This window comes from Pelophylax lessonae, assembly GCF_965119305.1.
Source record: "Pelophylax lessonae genome assembly, chromosome: 13".
In the NCBI taxonomy this organism is placed as follows: Eukaryota; Metazoa; Chordata; class Amphibia; order Anura; family Ranidae; genus Pelophylax; species Pelophylax lessonae.
The window spans coordinates 122,432,763-122,451,833 of record NC_138780.1 but is presented as its reverse complement, the minus strand read 5'-3'; the positions used below and the strand labels follow the sequence as shown (position 1 = coordinate 122,451,833).

The window sequence follows — 19,071 nt, the reverse complement described above, 5'->3', positions numbered from 1 at the left end:
CATCCACTCCGCTGTCGAGGAGCCCAGTGAAGAGCAAACCTCGGCTGTCGGAGGATTCACCAGCGGAGGAGGTAAGCCACGGGGGACACTCCTCTATGGACTCCACTAGGGAGCTATCTCCCAACATAGACACCTTCCCCACGAGCGAGCGACCGGTCTCAGAACCGAGGCTAAAGGACATGATGATGTCCCTGCGTGCCTCCATGCACAATGACTTTATGGAATGTGTCCGCTCCTTCAAAGTGGAGGTGCAGGCCTTGGGCGGCCGCATGGATAACGTAGAAAACAAGATGGGGGAATTCGCTGCCTCTCACAACGAACTCATCGATGCCCATTATAGCCATGAAGATGAGATAGAGCAGCTGAAGTCTAAGATGGCTGACATGGAGGACCGCTCTAGGCGGAACAATGTGAAACTTAGAGGGGTTCCAGAATCCGTGCACCCCGGGGACTTAGACCAATATGCGAAAGACCTTATTCTGTCTGTTCTCCCAAACACCCCAATATCTGAACTTATTATAGACAGAATACATCGTCTCCCTAAGCCCTCGTATCTATCAGATGATGTGCCTCGAGATGTCATCATGAGGGTTCATTTCTATCATGTCAAAGACAGCCTGATGTCGGCCTTTAGGAAGAAAACCCTAATATCAGAACCCTACTCTAGGATCCAACTGTTTGCCGACTTGTCACAACACACATTGCAGAAAAGGCGGGCACTACACCCACTTACTAAAATCCTGAGGAACCACTCTATCATATACAGGTGGGGATTCCCAGTGAAGCTGACTATCACATACAACAACAAGGCGCATGTAGTTTCATCCGTACAGGAGGGCCTGACCCTGCTGAGGTCATGGAACCTACTCCCCGAGCAAGCCCCAGCTCCACAGGAACCCTCAGGACGAATCTCCCCGATATCTGAGGAGTGGCACACCATTTCCCACAAGAAGAAGGGGAAAAAATCATCTAAGGGATTGCCATCTCCAATCCAATCTAACGGATCACCTTCCTGAGTCTGGTCACCTTGACCACCTAACTACCCCCTGCAAACATGTGCAGTATACCTGCTCACGAGTTCGTTCTCTTGCTTTTATATTTACCTTGCAAGTACCATATTTGCTCTGTTGTTTTGTTCTTTTTTTCCTTTTTTGTCTCTTTTTTATTGTCGGTCGGCAACATCACCATACAACACCTGAACATACTGAGATCGTTCCTGGAAACCACGGACCTTCGCTTCCTTAAGCTGTGGGTACAGCCCTGGAGACTCTCTTTTCTACCCCTCAAATGTGAGTACACATTGGATTATCAGCTTAGCCCTTTTATAATTACAAAATGACCATCACCATTACATCCCTGAATGTCCATGGCCTCAACCACCCGGCCAAGAGGTCCTCTATGTGGAAGGAGGCACTACTACTTAAAAGTGACCTTCTTTGCATCCAGGAGACACATCTTCAGCACTCTCATCACCCTGCTGTGTCCCACAGGAGCTTCCCACACATTTTCATGGCTTCGGCCCCGCAGAAGCGTAAGGGTGTACTTATAGCAGTCCGAGACACTCTTGCCTTTACCTTGCATAGGCTTTTGGTGGACTCTAACGGCCGCTACGTACTGTTGCAATGTGATCTGAACAATGTCCCATTTACGATACTAAATGCCTATGCCCCCAACACACGCCAGATGCGTTTTTGGAGGAAAATGTTCCGAATGTTGGACAAGCAGAAATATGGCTCTGTGGTAGTTTGTGGGGATTTCAATCTAACAGCGGACCCCAACTTAGACATTTCCTCCACCCCTAGACGCCCACCACCTGCTCTGCAGACACTTCTCTATGAAGCGGATCTGTTTGATACCTGGAGGTGCCTACACCCGGGTGAACGTGATTATACTTTTCATTCTCACAGGCACAATGCCTACTCCCGCATTGATATGATCCTGACTGATAAACATCTCCTACAGAATATTCGAAGCTCGACTATTCATAACATCACATGGTCCGATCACGCACCAGTGACTGTGGTTTTACAAGAATCACGATCTCCGGGCCCTGCGTACTTATGGAGAGCCAACAGCCAGGTCTTGGAGTCTCCCCGACTTGCCTCCCAAATTCGGGGGCATCTTGAGGAGTACTTCAAACACAATGTGGGCTCAGTAGCAGACCCGACAACACTGTGGTGTGCCCATAAGGCCTTTATAAGAGGCGTTCTTATTAAAATGTGTGCTCAACTTAAGAGGCAGAGGACGCGGCGCCTGGATGAGCTCCTGGCTGAGATCTCCCGTCTGGAACCCCTCAATAAAGTATCCCCTACCCCGCAATTGGCCCAACAACTGAGAGACCTTAGATCTAACTTGAGGGACTTATTGGTGGAACAGCAAGATAAATACTTTAGGGCTCTTAAACTGTCGCATTACTCAGCTGGTAACAAGGCAGGGAAACTGTTGGCTTCCAAACTGCGGGCCAAACGCATTAAGAATAGAATAGCTTATCTCGTTGACCCTAATACTAACACTAAAATAACTAACCCTCAAGACATAGCCAACTCTTTTGCAAGTTACTATGAGTCCCTGTACAACCTCAAAAATGACCCTAGTACCCCCCAGCCAACGGAGGCACTCATATCCTCCTTCCTGGACTCTGTTCGCTTGCCGACTCTTACTGCCTCCCAGCTGCAGGCTCTTAATGCCCCGATATCAGTGGTGGAGGTGGAGCGGGCCATCCGTACACTACCAACAGGGAAATCTCCGGGACCCGATGGTCTCCCCAATCTTTACTACAAAAAGTTTATGTCAACCCTGGGCCCACACTTAGCCACGATGTTTGCGGCCGCGGTGTCCTCTGCCTCTCTGCCTAGTGAATTACTGCAAGCGTATGTGGTCACGCTGCCCAAACCGGGCAAAGAACCTACTTCTCCTCCTAATTTCAGGCCAATCTCGCTACTGAACACTGATGTGAAATTGTATGCCAAGGTACTGGCCCTTAGACTCCACCCAATATTGCCGGATCTTATCGATCCAGATCAGCCAGGATTTGTTAGAGGCCGCCAGGCCTCAGATGCTACTAGGAGGGTGGTGGGGCTGGTGGATAGAGCTGGATCTGGTCGGGTGCCTTCGCTGCTGCTCTCGTTGGACGCGGAGAAGGCATTCGACCGGGTCCACTGGACGTATATGACTAGGGTGTTACAGAGATTCGGGTTTCAGGGCCCCATCTTACACGCAATACTGGCGCTATACTCCAACCCCTCGGCGAAGGTTTACTCCTCTAGCATGCTGTCCAGGTCCTTCTCCATAACAAATGGGACAAGGCAGGGCTGCCCTCTGTCACCTTCCATTTTCAATTTGCTTATAGAGCCCCTGGCAGAGGCAGTTCGATCCTCCGCTAATATTAAAGGCCTTACCACCCCCACGCGAACCCATGTTATTAGTTTATTTGCGGACGATGTCATTATCTTCATGTCCGACCCTGAGCGGTCGCTGGCGGCTACACACTCCTTGCTACAACAATTCAGCCTGGCTTCCTACTACAAGGCCAACTTTACGAAATCCTTGATATTACCGATGGGCATGTCCCAGACCTTATGTCAAAAATTACAATCCCTGTACCCCTATACTTGGAAGAGAAGTGGCATCCCATACTTGGGAATTCAACTAACCCCCAAAGTAGAACTATTGGCTGAAGCTAACTTCCCGCCTCTAGTGGCAAAAATTGAGAAGGAGTGTCGCAGGATCTCAAACACGGAGCTTACCTGGTCGGGCCGTCTAGCCTCTTTCAAGATGATCCTTTTGCCCCAAATTTTATATATATTTCGGACCTTAGTGATCCCGGTACCCCAGAAAATCATAATTTCCCTACAAGCGGCACTCAAGGGACTGGTGTGGAGGGGCAAGAGACCGAGAAGCGCTCACTCTTACCTGATTAAGCACTGGTCTGCAGGGGGCATGGGCATGGTAGACATTAAAGATTATCTCTTGGCCTCACATTTGACCCAACTAACGCACTGGGTGAACCCTGCATCTTCCACAGTGTGGAACAACATGGAAGCTGAGATCTGCTCCCCCCTCCCCCTGCGGACGATGCTCTTGGCGGACGTATGGTGCCCAAGACCACTGACAGCGCTTCCCATCTCGTTCCGGGCCTCACTTTTGGCCTGGCGCACGCTCATAGCTCGCTCCGGCCAGCAACCCACGTTAGTTAGAGTCCCCATCCCATTGGGCGTGCTGGAACTAGTCATTCCTCACACCTCACTCAAAACCTGGGTCAACAGCGGTATACTCACTGTGGATCATATCCTGACAGGAGATGTACTAAAACCGTTTGCCAGTCTTCAGGAAGAATACTCGCTTCCTTCCACCGAATATTATCTATACTTGAGAATCTCCCACTTCCTCCGCACTTTGACATCGCCACATATGTATATTCCGTCCCAGGGATGGAAGTTCTTATCGGGCAACCTACGCTCAGTCAAGGGAACTTCTCTTTTCTACAACTTCCTTCAAAGCAAACTGGAGTATAGTAAAGCTACCCCCTTCGTGAAATGGGAAAAGGACCTGGGTGATACGTTTACTGACAAGCAATGGCAAGCAGCTTTTCGGTCTATCCGACAATCCTCGTCGTGTACCAACCACTGGGAATTGTCACAAAAGATAAATTTGAGATGGTACCTTACACCATACCGACTATCAAAACTTGTACCGGACTACTCACCCCTGTGTTGGAGGGGATGTGGTGAGGCTGCCCACTTAACTCATGTGTTTTGGTCATGTAGACGCCTAAAAGGATTTTGGGACAGCCTGTTCTCCTTGATATCTAGAATCACTGGGGTGCTGACCCACCCCTCTCCGACACTGGCAATATTGAACATAGGGATTGAACTATTTCCCAAAGATAGTGGTACGGTGGTGACACACATTCTACTGGCGGCCAGAAGCCTCATAACTAGACAGTGGAAATCCAATTTAACACCCACTACTTCGGAGGTTATAGCGTTGGTCAAAACCAACTGCAAATATGAAAAGCTGCTTGCCTACAAGTCAGGACATAGCGCTAGGTTTGATAAAGCTTGGACCAAGTGGTACACGTGGTTTCCGGATTAGTAATGTTTTATATGATTACTATGTATACTGAAAATGAATAATGCTCTGCCGACTAGTTGTTGCCTTATTCCCATGTTGTTACTTTACCCCCTGTTGTTATTGTACATAAGTCACCTGAAGGTATGGGAGTCTCATGAATGATCACGTCTGAGCAATGGAAGCCCTCTCTCCACCTTGCTCCAGCTGTCTCTTCCTTCCGGCTTAAACATCTCCTTCTCCCCTACCCTCCTCTCCTTTTCCTACTCTACTCTTCCTTTCCCTTTTCTCCCACCTTCCCCTCTTCCCTGCACCTCCTTCCTCCCTACCGCTTATACTCTTCTTCTCCCCTTCCCCCCCCCCCCCCCTTCCTTCTGTTCTCTTCCTCCCCTCCTCTCTCCTTCTCTCTCTCCTCTCCTCCCCCATCTCCTCCCTCGCCTCTCCCCTCCCCCCCCCCCTCTTCCCCTTCCCCCCCCCTCTCTCTCTCTCTCTATACATCTTCTTCCCCCTCCCCCCCCTCTCCCCTCTTCCCCCCCTTTCTCCCTTCCCTCCCCCCCCTCTATACCGTTTCTTCTCTCCTCTCCCCTCTCCTCTCCCACGCCTCCAGCCTCTACTCTCAATCCGCTCTCCCACTTTTCTCTCCATGTCTCCTTCTCTACCCCCCCGATCCAACACCCTCTTCCCCTCATGAGTTATAGAGATCCTGCTTATAGTATTTACACTCTAGAATGGAAGTAAGGTGCTCACGATGTCGTTAGCATATAGCACCTACAGTCCACAAACCTGTGACTCCTATTACTGGCATTGTATCGGTTACAAATGACTTTGCTGTATCTGCTGTACTTGTTGTTGTTGTCTTGACTTATGTACTGACATATGTTATGTTTTGCTTGTATTCCTTTAAAATTTAATAAAAATTCTAATGGAAAAAAAAAAAAACGATTCTAGAGGAACGCACAATTCATCAACTGAAACTCAGGTCTTCGGAGCCTCAGTGAATATAAAAGGTAAAAATTAAATAAAACTCCATGTGTCTTGATTACTTAGATGGAAAGCTTCAGGGCTTCTGAGCTGGTAAAAGGGTGTTGTGAAGATACAATGACTCACCTTTATATAGTACTTTAATGCTCCTCTGTAGAGATAAGCTCTTACGCTGTGTGGCTGTACTTTGATTGCAGCATTGCAATTCATGATAGCTTTTGAGTATCTCTTTCTCAATCCATAGAACGCTGCTCGGCACAAATAGGCCTGCATTAGGAAAGTACATTATCAAAGTAAGTGGAAAGTGAACAGCTGAGCTAGGCACTTATCAAAAAAATGAACAAACTGTGCCCCAACTACACATAGAACTCATATACAGTACAAAGCATAAGCCGCACATCACCTACATTTTTTTTTTCCGAAAGCTTTATTGTAACATGGGTGAGTTCATAACATCAAATCTAAGCACACTGCACTCCTCCAGACCCTACTCCTTCTTACTGACGCATTTCACCACAGCAGGGGTGGGACTGAATCTATAATTATGCAGGGTTTGGTGGAAGGCAATCTGCTTGGACTTGATGCTGTAAATTCATCCAATACAGCTTTCTAAAGGAAATGAAAAAATAAAGACTTGGATTATGTGTGTCTCTTTCTTTTTGAATTTGCCAAGTTGGGGAAAGACTGTTTAGTTAGCACCCATGGTAGTTGAGCTAGAAGACTGCATAGGGTGGTATCTTGTATTCATATGTTTGTAGAAAGCACACACTTGACCTTCTGATATAATTTACTCATCCCACAGTCACAGCAGTATCCACTTACAGTATCTCACAAAAATTAGTACACCCCTCACATTTTTGCAAATATTTTATTATATCTTTTCATGTGACAACACTGAAGAAATGACACTTTTCTACAATGTAAAGTAGTGAGTGTACAGCTTGTATAACAGTGTAAATTTGCTGTCCCCTCAAAAAAAACTCAACACACAGCCATTAATTTCTATACCGCTGGCAACAAAAGTGAGTACACCCCTAAGTGAATAGGGTCAATATTTTGTGTGGCCACCATTATTTTCCAGCACTGCCTTAACCCTCTTGGGCATGGAGTTCACCAGAGCTTCACAGATTGCCACTGGAGTCCTATTCCATTACTCCATGATGACATTATGAAGCTGGTGGATGTTAGAGACCTTGTGCTCCTCTACCTTCCATTTGAGGATGCCCCACAGATGCTCAATAGGGTTTTGGTCTACAGACATGCTTGGCCAGTCCATCACCTTTACCCTCAGCTTCTTTAGCAAGGTAGTGATCATCTTGGATGTGTGTTTGGGGTTTTTATCATGTTGGAATACTGCCCTGCGGCCTAGTCTCCGAAGGGAGGGGATCATGCTCTGCTTCAGTATGTCACAGTACATGTTGGCATTCATGGTTTCCTCAATGAACTGTAGCTCCCCAGTGCCGGCAGCACTCATGCAGCCCCAGACCATGGCACTCCCACCACCATGCTTCACTAAAGGCAAGACACACTTGTCTTTGTACTCCCCACCTGGTTGTCGCCACACACGCTTGACACAATCTGAACCAAATAAGTTTATCTTCTGAAGTCTCATCAGACTACAGGACATGGTTCCAGTAATCCATGTCCTTAGTCTGCTTGTCTTCAGCAAACTGTTTTGCTGGCTTTCTTGTGCATCATCTTTAGAAGAGGCTTCCTTCTGGGACGACAGCCATGCAGACCCCTTTGATGCAGTTTGCGGCGTATGGTTCGAGCACTGAAAGGCTGACTCCCCCAACCCTTACAACTTCTGCAGCAATGCTGGAAGCACTCATACATCTTTTTCCCAAAGACAACCCCTGGGTACGACACTGAGCATGTGTAGTCAACCTCTCTGGTCGACCATGACGAGACCTGTTCTGAGTGGAACCTTCCCGGTTAAACCGCTGTATGGTCTTGGCCACAATGCTGCAGCTCAGTTTCAGGGTCTTCTTATAGCCTAGGCCATCTTTATGTAAAACAACAATTCATTTTTTCAGATCCTCAGAGAGTTCTTTGCCACGAGGTGCCATGTTGAACTTCCAGTGACCGGTATGAGAGAGTGAGAGCGATAACACCAAATTTAACACACCTGCTTCCAATTCACACCTGAGACCTTGTAATACCAATGAGTCACATGACACCGGGGAGGGAAAATGGCTAAATGGGCTCAATTTGGACGTTTTTACTTAGGGGCGTACTCACTTTTGTTGCCAACGGTTTAGACATTAATGGCTGTGTGTTGAGTTATTTTAAGGGGACAGCAAATTTACACAGTTATACAAGCTGTACACTCACTATATTACATTGTAGCAAAGTGTAATTTCTTCAGTGTTGTCACATGAAAAGATATAATAAAATATTTACAAAAACGTGAGGAGTGTACTCACTTTTGTGAGATACTGTATGTGACGGAAGTGTAGGTAAGACAGAACGCACATGGAGAGCAGGAGTGCCAACAAGGCCTTTTATTGAACGGTAGCGGGTATGTTCACAAAGAAAGGGCCAAACAAAGGTGCCCAGGGTCAGACCCAACGTGGGTAGGACAGAGTTGCAGATAAACGGGTTAGTCCGTAACAGGGGCTCCCAATAGAATGGGCAAAGTCCTGGCCAGCGAGGGATTGGGCCACACACAGATCAGGGCAAACAATGAGGTGACAAAGTTCAGGCAGAGTTCTGGTAGGCCCAGTGTTAATCCACTCACCAGCAGGCAGGTACAGGATGAATCCAAAATCCAGGTTGTAGGAAGGGACAGGGTAAATCCAAAATCCAGGTTGTAGGAAGGTTTGAAGAGGCCCGCAGGAACCAATAGGGGATTCTGTGTTCTCTGGCCGCAGCTCAGAGCCACACAGTCTTCCAAACAGCAGAGATGAACTACACACAGGAGAGACTCTCACTCAGCTAAATATATTAGGACTTGTGTCCCAGCAGGTGGGCCAGGCAACTCCCAGCCTGGCGTCCAGTTGCCCCAGCAACCAGCCCCGCCCCCCTCTTTTTGAGCCCACACAAGGAATGTGTTCATTGTCCACAGTGAGCATGAAGGCGGAGAAGCAGACATTCAGGCACCTTGCTGGGGAGGGGAGAGGGACAGCACAGTGGGGGGGGCAGGCAAAGGAGTGAGCAGCCACCGGGGAGAAAAGAATCCCATGCTGGGGAAGATAGTAAAGTACTGGGGGTGCAGAAGAGAGGAAAAGAAGGGGGGGGAAGTAGGGTCCGTGACAACCCCTCCCCCTTTTATTTTACAAGTGCCGACAGGGGGACCTCGGCAGGTCTCCTTGGAGGCACTTGTGGCAATAGGCTCACCTACTGAAGGTCCTGCTGCCGGGTATGGTGGGACAAGGGGATAAACACTGTAGACTCCCTGTGGAGGATTGGGCTCCATGGTGGTCAGCCAGTCACTGGGATTTTGGGGTAGAGGTCCTTCCGCTGGGGCCAACTCTGGGTAGTTGACTGGGCGACTGTGGCTGGCGGATGTGGTGCGACGGTTCTGAGGGCAGCTGGCCTGAAGATGCCCAGGTTGGTTACACCTATAGCACCGGAATTTGCTCAATGTGGGGTCAGAGTCTAGTTCCTGTTTAAATTTCTCACGGTCCCAGGTCAGGGGGGTATTCTGGTCAGGGTTGGTAACACTCACCGGATCCAGGGCAGAAGGGGAGTCCCGTTGGGTTTTCTCGGCAGGCAGGCCGTGGCTGGCTTGGCTCCTGGTCACAGCTCCGACGTATTGGCACTGTAGCTCTCCTAAATCATTTCCAAGCAGAATGTCCGCAGGTAGTCCAGCCATGATTCCAATTTGGCAGCGCTTTTCCCCAAACCCATAGTCAAGGCGAACCGACGCCTTGGGGATGTGTTTCGTAGTACCACCTGCCATTTCAATAAAGAACCCGGGGCCTGGCTTGATGGCTTCTGGTTTTACCACGCGGGGATCAGCAATGGTGAGGAAGGCCCCAGTGTCCCGAAATCCCGTAGTTCTCTCTCCATCAATCAGGACCTCCTGCAGGTGGCGCTGCCTCTGCTCTGGGTAGGATGGGACAAGGGGATGAACACTGTAGACTCCCCGAGGAGGATTGGCAACAGTGGGGGTCAGCCAGTCACTGGGAGGTGGGGGTAGTGGTTCTTCCTCTGGGGTCAACTTTAGGTAGTTGACTGGGCGACTGTGGCTGGCAGACATGGTGCGACGGTACTGAGGGCAGCTGGCCTGAAGATGCCCGGGCTGGTTGCACCCATAGCACCGGCGGTCCAGAAATGGCCCAGAAGTACGAGGTCGGTAGGAAGGGGCTGTGGATGGTGTTGGGGCGACAGGGCGCTGGAGGAGTGGCAGGGGGTTGCTGGGAAGTGGTCTGCCTGTGTTCTGGGCTTTGGGCGGCTCGACTACCAGTCTCTTCCAATGGGGTTTAATGGCAAGGGCCTCGTCTGCCAGTGCAGCAGCCCGCTCAAGGGTGCCAGGGTCCCTCTCCTTCACCCACTCCCGCACCTCTGCTGGGCATTTGGCAAAGAATTGTTCCTTTAGAAAGGCCTGGACAACTTGTTCAATAGTAAAGGCCTGCTCCCCCTCCAGCCAGCGTCTGCAGGCCTGCGAGATTTTGTGCGCATACATCTTGAAGGAAGGCTCAGAATGACAGGAGAGGTCCCGGAATTTGATCCGGTGGGTTTCTGAAGTTACCGCGTAGTGTTCTAGTATAGTCTGTTTGATCCTACTGTAATCTCGATTCCACTGTGCGTTCATTGTCCGGTAGGCAGCAGCCGCGCCCCCTTCCAGCAGGCCCACTAGGTGGCGTACCCAGTCTCCACGGGGCACCTCCAGCAGCTGACATAAGTGTTCGAAGTCCTGGAAGAACCCTTCCACATCCCCTGTAGCTTCACAAAATGGCTTGAAGTCTTTACGAGTCACCCTTGGCCGATCAGGCCCACCAACTCGTGGGCTGGGGAGAGGGTCATATCCCCTGAGGCCTCTCATGGTTTCTCGCTCATGAGCCCTTCGGATAGCCTCCCGTTTGTCATCCAAGGTGGCCCCGGGCCCCAGGATAGCCATCTCCTCTTCGTACCATGTGATCCAAGGGCTCCTGGGACTTGAGACGGTGGATGCACTCTGTTCATTCTCTGACGGCGGAGCATTCAAGCTTTCAGTTCTCTGAAGGCCGGCTTTCTCAATGGCGGTGACCAGCTCTTCTTTGGACAGGCCCCTGTAGGTAAGGCTTAACTCCCGAGCCTTTTCTTGCAAACTTGCCACAGTCCAATTTCTGTACTCCCCACCCCGCGTTGGGTCCAGTGTGAGGGGGCTGCTCTCCATCCTCTTCAGCGTTCTGATCCCGCCGCTGCCAACCAGTGTGACGGAAGTGTAGGTAAGACAGAACGCACATGGAGAGCAGGAGTGCCAACAAGGCCTTTTATTGAACGGTAGCGGGTATGTTCACAAAGAAAGGGCCAAACAAAGGTGCCCAGGGTCAGACCCAATGTGGGTAGGACAGAGTTGCAGATAAACGGGTTAGTCCGTAACAGGGGCTCCCAATAGAATGGGCAAAGTCCTGGCCAGCGAGGGATTGGGCCACACACAGATCAGGGCAAACAATGAGGTGACAAAGTTCAGGCAGAGTTCTGGTAGGCCCAGTGTTAATCCACTCACCAGCAGGCAGGTACAGGATGAATCCAAAATCCAGGTTGTAGGAAGGGACAGGGTAAATCCAAAATCCAGGTTGTAGGAAGGTTTGAAGAGGCCCGCAGGAACCAATAGGGGATTCTGTGTTCTCTGGCCGCAGCTCAGAGCCACACAGTCTTCCAAACAGCAGAGATGAACTACACACAGGAGAGACTCTCACTCAGCTAAATATATTAGGACTTGTGTCCCAGCAGGTGGGCCAGGCAACTCCCAGCCTGGCGTCCAGTTGCCCCAGCAACCAGCCCCGCCCCCCTCTTTTTGAGCCCACACAAGGAATGTGTTCATTGTCCACAGTGAGCATGAAGGCGGAGAAGCAGACATTCAGGCACCTTGCTGGGGAGGGGAGAGGGACAGCACAGTGGGGGGGGCAGGCAAAGGAGTGAGCAGCCACCGGGGAGAAAAGAATCCCATGCTGGGGAAGATAGTAAAGTACTGGGGGTGCAGAAGAGAGGAAAAGAAGGGGGGGGAAGTAGGGTCCGTGACACTGTACATATATGTACAGTAGCACAATTTATAACAGAACTATGTGCTGAGTGTTACTTTGTCCCTCATATGGCCAGAGAACAATATCTAAAAATGTAATTCATAAGTATCTGTACGCTACAGAAAATTTCTTCCAATCCATAATCCACAGGGCCATATTAGTCCTTGTTTATCAAACAGGGTATTGGACTGCTAAAAAATATATATTATATAATAAAAACTGTGACTAGTACGGTTTTTCCTTTCCTTCATCTTATAAAAAAAAAAACCTGTTTGGAAATAAATGTGCCAGTTCCTGTTGCTGACTTGTTCATAAAAGGTGTAGGCATCAAGTCTATCAAGTTTATTTGCACTTCACTACCTAATGAGTCACCAACTTTAAAGACAATGACAGCCAGGGAAGACTGGAAAGTCTACATATCTGTCCTGTAATCAGCAAATACCTAAATCAGCAAATTAAACACAAAATAACTTTTCCCTCCATAAGGCGGTCCTCCACTGTCACATCTTGCCCTTGTGATCCCGTCCATAGCCTCATACATGCTAGAGTCCTTCATATAGATCAAATGAAAATACATTTGCAAAAGTGGATGTTTGCATACTGCATGGTATTAACCTATCCCTTGTGACTGTGATCAGACCTGGCCACTGGCTTCTCAAGCATTAGGTCAGGGGTCTCCAAACTTTCTAAACAAAGTGCCATATTTCTGTCTTTCAGGCTTTATGGGAGCCAGACTGTGGCTGGTGGGAGTAAAAAATGCCTTGCCATCAATGTGAGTAAGCAATAGACCATAATAGGTTGCAATAGAAGGAATAGTGCCCCATTGTTAGTATCAGTAGGAGGAATAGTGCCCCATTGTTGGTATCAGTTGGAGGAAAAGTGCCCCACTGTTGGTATCAGTTGGAGGAATAGTGCCCCACTGTTGGTATCAGTGACAGCAATGGTGCCAAATTGTTGGAGTCATTGGGAGGAATGGTGCCCCATCGTTGGCATCAGTGGGAGGAATAGTGCTCCAAGGGCCAAAAAATGGCAAGCAAAAGGCCACAGTTTGGAGACCACTGCATTAGGCAATGCATCATGGAAGTCTAGGGAGTTTATGTATGCATGCCCTGCGTCTAGGGTTTTAATGGGGCTACAAAATAGATAAGGGGAGTGTACAGGAATAGTACTAGTATGTCATGGCAGCAAATGGTTCCTGCAATACAGCAGCAACATATTTTGTATTTGATTTGCTGATGATAGGTACAAAAAGTACACTAGTGCATATGTAAAAGTGGAGACAATTGGATTAAGGACCAACTCAAGTCTATGTGGGTTCATTGCGCAGGTGTGATCAGTGCTGAAGATTTCTGCCTGGGGGCTGTAAAAAAAAAGTAGGTAGCTGAGTGGGAAATTTCTAGGTATGAGGACTAAGAACAGGCTGCCCATGTTTTACTAAAGTTGAACGTGTCTTTTATGTTTACCTGTTATCTGTACATGCTGTCAATGCCTGCTTCAGGCTTCACTTTTGCCCTCTCTACCTCTCCTGCCTGTATTGATGCCTGGAGTATTTTCAGCCATCTGGAAGTCAAGACCATTTATACAAAGTGCCAGATAATGGCTTACAGAAATTTTCCAAACAAAACATTTCTTATTTGTAGGGCTATTTTACCTGAAAATGTCTTGGGTTGATTTCAAGAGCCCTGTTGAAGTCCTGCACACAGCTGGCTTGCTGTAGATGCATACGGCACAATCCACGCTGATAATAAGCATCACAATAACCTGAACGGGTTTTAACAGCGCTAGTCAGAGCCTCAAGTGCCTGAAACCCCAAGAAGCTTATGTCAGTAGCTAGCAAGGCAACATACTCAATAAGTGATACCTTATTCCTAGGTTAGTCAAGATAAGGGAGCACTAGATACAGTCATACAAGTAAGATTTCACTGAAAAATATAGAGAATTATAAAACTGCCTTGTGTATGTGGCGTGTACAAAAATTGCATTGAGAGGCAAGTGAATGTGTCAAAAGTGACTAAATGTGTTAGAAATGAAAACACAAAAAAATGGATTTTTGTAAGAACTTACCGTAAAATCCTTTTCTCTGAAGTTCATCGACAGACGCAGCTCCATCTCTTCAGAGACCATTGGGTTATGCTCCTCCAATCAGGAAAAGGCACTAGGCAGGAAAAAAGTTTAACCACGCCTATGGGGCTGTCTCTGCAGGCATAACCCCACATACTCTGCAATCAGCAATCAGTTTAGTTGCAAGCAGTGTTTAGAATACAAAAAAACCCCATTCACTCAGAAGTAGAGGGGCGGATGCTGCGTCTGTCAATGAACTTCAGAGAAAAGGATTTTACGGTAAGTTCTTACAAAAATCCAGTTTTCTCTATCGTTAATCGACAGATTCAGCTCCATCTTTCAGAGACCATTGGCATGTCCAAAGCAGTATATTTATGAGGGGTGGGAAGACAATGCAAAAAAGTCATAAATCCCCAAAGGCCAAACTTAGCCAACCAGGTAACATGGAGCTCAACCAAGAACAACTGGAGCTCCCCTTGAAAAAACATACACCCTCAAAGAGAAACAAAAAAGATTAAACAGCAGCCTGCAAAATCAAAGGAAGCATCCGAAGATGCCAACACATCAACTTTGTAGAATTTTTTTAAACGTATGTACAGACTACCAAGTTGCCGCCTTGCAAACTTGCAGCACTGATGCCTGATTGCGAAAAGCCCAAGAAGCACTCAGCGCTCTAGTAGAATGCGCCTTCACTGGGAAAGGAGGAACCTGACCCTTCAGTTAATAAGCCTGAACTACCATTTGCCTGATCCATCTGGATATGGTCGCAGTAGATGCAGCAAATCCCTTTACGAGGTCCTTTGGTAAGGACAAAAAGAGCATCTGACTTTCTAAAAGACTTGGTGGCCTCCAGGTAAACCCTGACTGCCCGAACCACATCCAAAGAATGTAAGGCAAATTCGTTTGAATATTTGGGCTTAGGACAGAGTGAAGGCAGCACAATGTCTTCATTCAGATGAAAATCAGAAACCATGACTGATTAGGTCGAAGTACCACTTTATCTCTGTGTACCACCAGATAAGGTGAGTGGCATGACAACGCCACCAATTCAGATACTCTGCGAGCAGAAGTGATAGCCACCAAGAAGGCAACGAAAGCAGATAAATCTCCTAAATGTTCTCAAAAGGAGGCTTTTGAAGAACAGACAACACCAAATTGAGATCCCACGGCAGTAGCGGGGACCATCTCAGAGGCGCCATATGGCGCACTCCCTTTATGAAGGTACGAATTAAGGCATGCATAGCTAACAGGAGTTGGAAATATATAGCCAAAGCTGACACTTGGCCTTTGATAGTGTCCAAAGCCAACCGCTGTTCAACCCCTTTCTGCAGGAAGGCCAAAACCCTAGCGATTGAAAACAAGCAAGGGTGCACCTTCAGTGATTCACACCACGAAATGTACGATTTCCACGTACGATGATAGACCTTCCTGGAAGTCGACTTCCTAGCCTTCAAAAGCGTAGGAATCACATGTCAGAAAGACCTCTATCTCTCAATACCTGGCTTTCAACAGCCATGCTGTTAAAGCCAGCGACTGTAAAGTAGGATGGAAGATCGGGCCTTGAGACAGCAGATCTTCCCTGAGAGGAAGTATCCAAGGAGCAATGGCGACCAACCTTACCAGGTCCGCGTACCTAGACTGGCGAGGCCAATCTGGAGCCACCAGAATGATCAGAATGCCTTCCACCTCTATCCTGCGGAGAAGCCTCGGCAGATGTTCCAATGGAGGGAAGGCATAAATGTACCGACCCAAGGAGCCAGCAGAGGGTCTGTGGCGTCGGCCAGAGGATCCTGAGACCTGGCTACAAACCTCGAACCTTCTTGTTGAGACAAGAAGCAAACAGATTGACCTCACATGTCCCCCACCGAACACACAAGAGGTGAAACACCTCTGAGTGTAGGGACCACTCTCCTTGATCCAACACCTGACAACTCAAGTAATCCGCCTGCCAGTTCTCCACAGCTGGAATGTGCACAGCAGAGATAGCTGGAACAAACCATTCCACCCATGCCAGATCCTCGGGCACTTCCTTGGCCGCCAATACACTCTTGGTGCCCCCCTGGTGATTGATGTAAGCCACAGCCGTGGCATTGTCTGATTGAATCTGAACCAGACAATCTTACAGACGAGTCATCCAATTGCTCAGACAAAGTTATTGCTCCGAGCTCCAAGACGTTTATCGGCAGTTTTGACTCTTCCACTATCCAGGAACCTTGGGCACAGAGCTTCCCCAGCCCCCGCCCCAGCCTAACAGGCTGGCATCCGTGGTTACCACTGTCCAAAACAACAGGAGGAAGGACTTGCCCCAGCATAGTGCTGGAGACTGAATCCACCACAACCGAGCAGACTTTGTGTCATGGCTCAACTGAATCAAAGATTCCAAGGACTTCGGATCCTTGTTCCATTTGACAAGAATCTCCCTTTGCAAAGGTCTGGTATGGAACTGAGCAAACGGATCCGCCTCAAAGGTTGATACCATCAGACCCAAGGCCCGCATGCAAGTCCGCAGTGAAGACAAATAGTTTGCCAACAGCAACCGAATCGCCCCCTGCAATTTTTGCAGCTTGTCCGAGGAGAGAAAAACCCTTGCCAAAGCTGAATTCAGAGTCAGGCCCAGATAATCCAGTCTCAAAGAAGGTATCAGGGCGGTTTTCTTGAAAATGATGTTCCAACCGAACTCCTGCAGGTTTGTGACCGTGAGCGTCATGTTGCCCATCAAGGCTGAATGGGAGTCTGCTCTCAACAGAAGATTGTCTAGGTACCCCAGTACCGCAATCCCCTGTTGGCACAGCAAGGCCAACACTGGTGCTAGTACCTTGGCAAACACCCTGGGAGTGGAGGCGAGACCAAAGGGTAATGCCACAAATTGATAATGCTCCTCTGCTACTGCAAAGCAAAGAAACTGCTGGTGACCAGCGTAAATAGGGATGTGTAGATATGCGTCCTTGATATCTATGGAGGCTAAGAAGTCTCCCTGGTGCAGGGAAGCCACTACCTTGCTGTTGGATTCCATCAGAAACTTCTGTACCCGCACAAAGCGGTTCAGGGCTTTGAGATCCAGGACTGGACGCACCTTGCCCTTCTTTCTGGGTACGGTGAACAGGTTTTAATAAAACCCCTGAGAACATTCCTGAGAAGGAACCGGTACAATCACTCCTTGTGACAGCAAATCGAGTACTGCCCCTCGCAAGTCCCTTAACCGATCTGGAGAAAGGTGAAGATTGGATGGGAAGAATCTGTCCGATGGTCGAGTGCGGAATTCTATCTTGTACCCTGATCGGATGAATTCATAAACCGATCTGTCCTGAATCAAGGAGGGCCAGGGTTCCGAAAAGAAACAAAGACATCCCCTTCATGCAGATGAGGACTTGTCTGCAGATCTGGACTGCCCAGTCTTAGATTTTCCCGACCATGGCTTCTTGGAACCTCCAAAGACCTGAACGTTTTACCTTTTTCTTGAGACCCGAAGGCACGAAAGAGACGTTTATGAGCAGTAAAGGAAGGCCCCCACCTAGGACATGGCGCCTAACCCTTAGAGGATTGGGGAAGAAGAGTACTCTTACCCCCTGTGATACCTTTGATCAATTCATCCAGAGAGGATCCAAACAGCCTCTTCCCTGTGAAGGGAAGATCAATCAAGGCCTTTTTGGAGACCTGGTCAGTAGACCAGCTTTTTAGCCACACCATGCGTCTAATAGCAATCCCCACTGCTGACGCCCTGGCCACTAACGGAGCTGAATTCAGGGACGTATCACACATGAACACCAAGGCTTGAGCCAACTGGTCCAGTAGTTCCAGCACCACAGGGGGGAGCCGTTCATCTTCCAAGTTACTTTTAAGTAACTTCACCCATTCAGTAGCCGTCTGCGCCACCAGAATGTTCACAAAGGTAGTCTTTAAAATGGAACCCGTTATCACGTGGAGATGGTGAGACAAAGACTCCACCCATCTATCCACTGGGGTAAAAGTTTGTGACTCTTCCACCGGTACCAGAGTCGCTTTATTTAACCTGGAAACCAGGTGATCCACCTAGTGAAAACTGCCTCCACAAAGGGATAATGGCATGCAAAATGCTTAGGCACCACTAGCATATGCCTAATGCGCTGCTATTGTTCATCCACAATATTGTGAAACAATTCTGGACAAGGGAACGCTTTGCCCGATTCATGGGATTTGCGAGAGCCAAAAGACACCTGCGTACCCGGCGCTGTGGAGTCATCAACTATAAGGGCTTCCACCAATGTGCATTCCCGCATGGCCGTCGATGAGGACAGGTCCTCTTCACCATCAGAATGCGAAGACCTCGACGACCCTGACCCCTCAGGGTGGACTATGTCTGCAGAAGCCATATCTGCCTCAGAGTCTGAGGACCCCACTGATGGAGGCGAGGGCAGAGGGCTTTGCGGCTGGGAACACTTGAAATTACAAAATCCACCTTCGACATCAGATTTTGCAAAAAAGCTGCGATTTCAGGCTGGGACTGTGACCCAGAAGGTTCCACAGTCGCTCCCAGGGGATCTGCAGGTGAAATTTTATCCTGGGATTCCATGTTACACTGATTTAAAATTAGAGAAGTGTCCCTTTAAAAACCGCCAAAATGCGGTCCCACCATTATTGACCCTCAATCCCTGACTAATATAGCTAATAGCAGAGTGGATGAGGAAAAAATTACAGGGAACCTCAGAAAAACGTTACCAGACCGTCCAGGAGACTGCCAGCATGTGCTATGCAAAACAAAAGTGACACTGACTGCACAGGAAGAGGAAAAAGAAACCCTGCCTCTATC

At 48.5% G+C, this 19,071-nt stretch overlaps 1 protein-coding gene across 1 annotated transcript in view; it reads right to left on the bottom strand.

Moving 5' to 3' along the window:
- Positions 1-19,071, bottom strand: part of LOC309543424 (tetratricopeptide repeat protein 6-like) — a 122,741-nt gene that overhangs the window by 74,054 nt on the left and 29,616 nt on the right. The window contains 2 exon segments of the mRNA XM_082242898.1: positions 6,178-6,318; positions 13,876-14,025. Coding sequence (XP_082099024.1) covers positions 6,178-6,318; positions 13,876-14,025 — 291 coding nt within the window.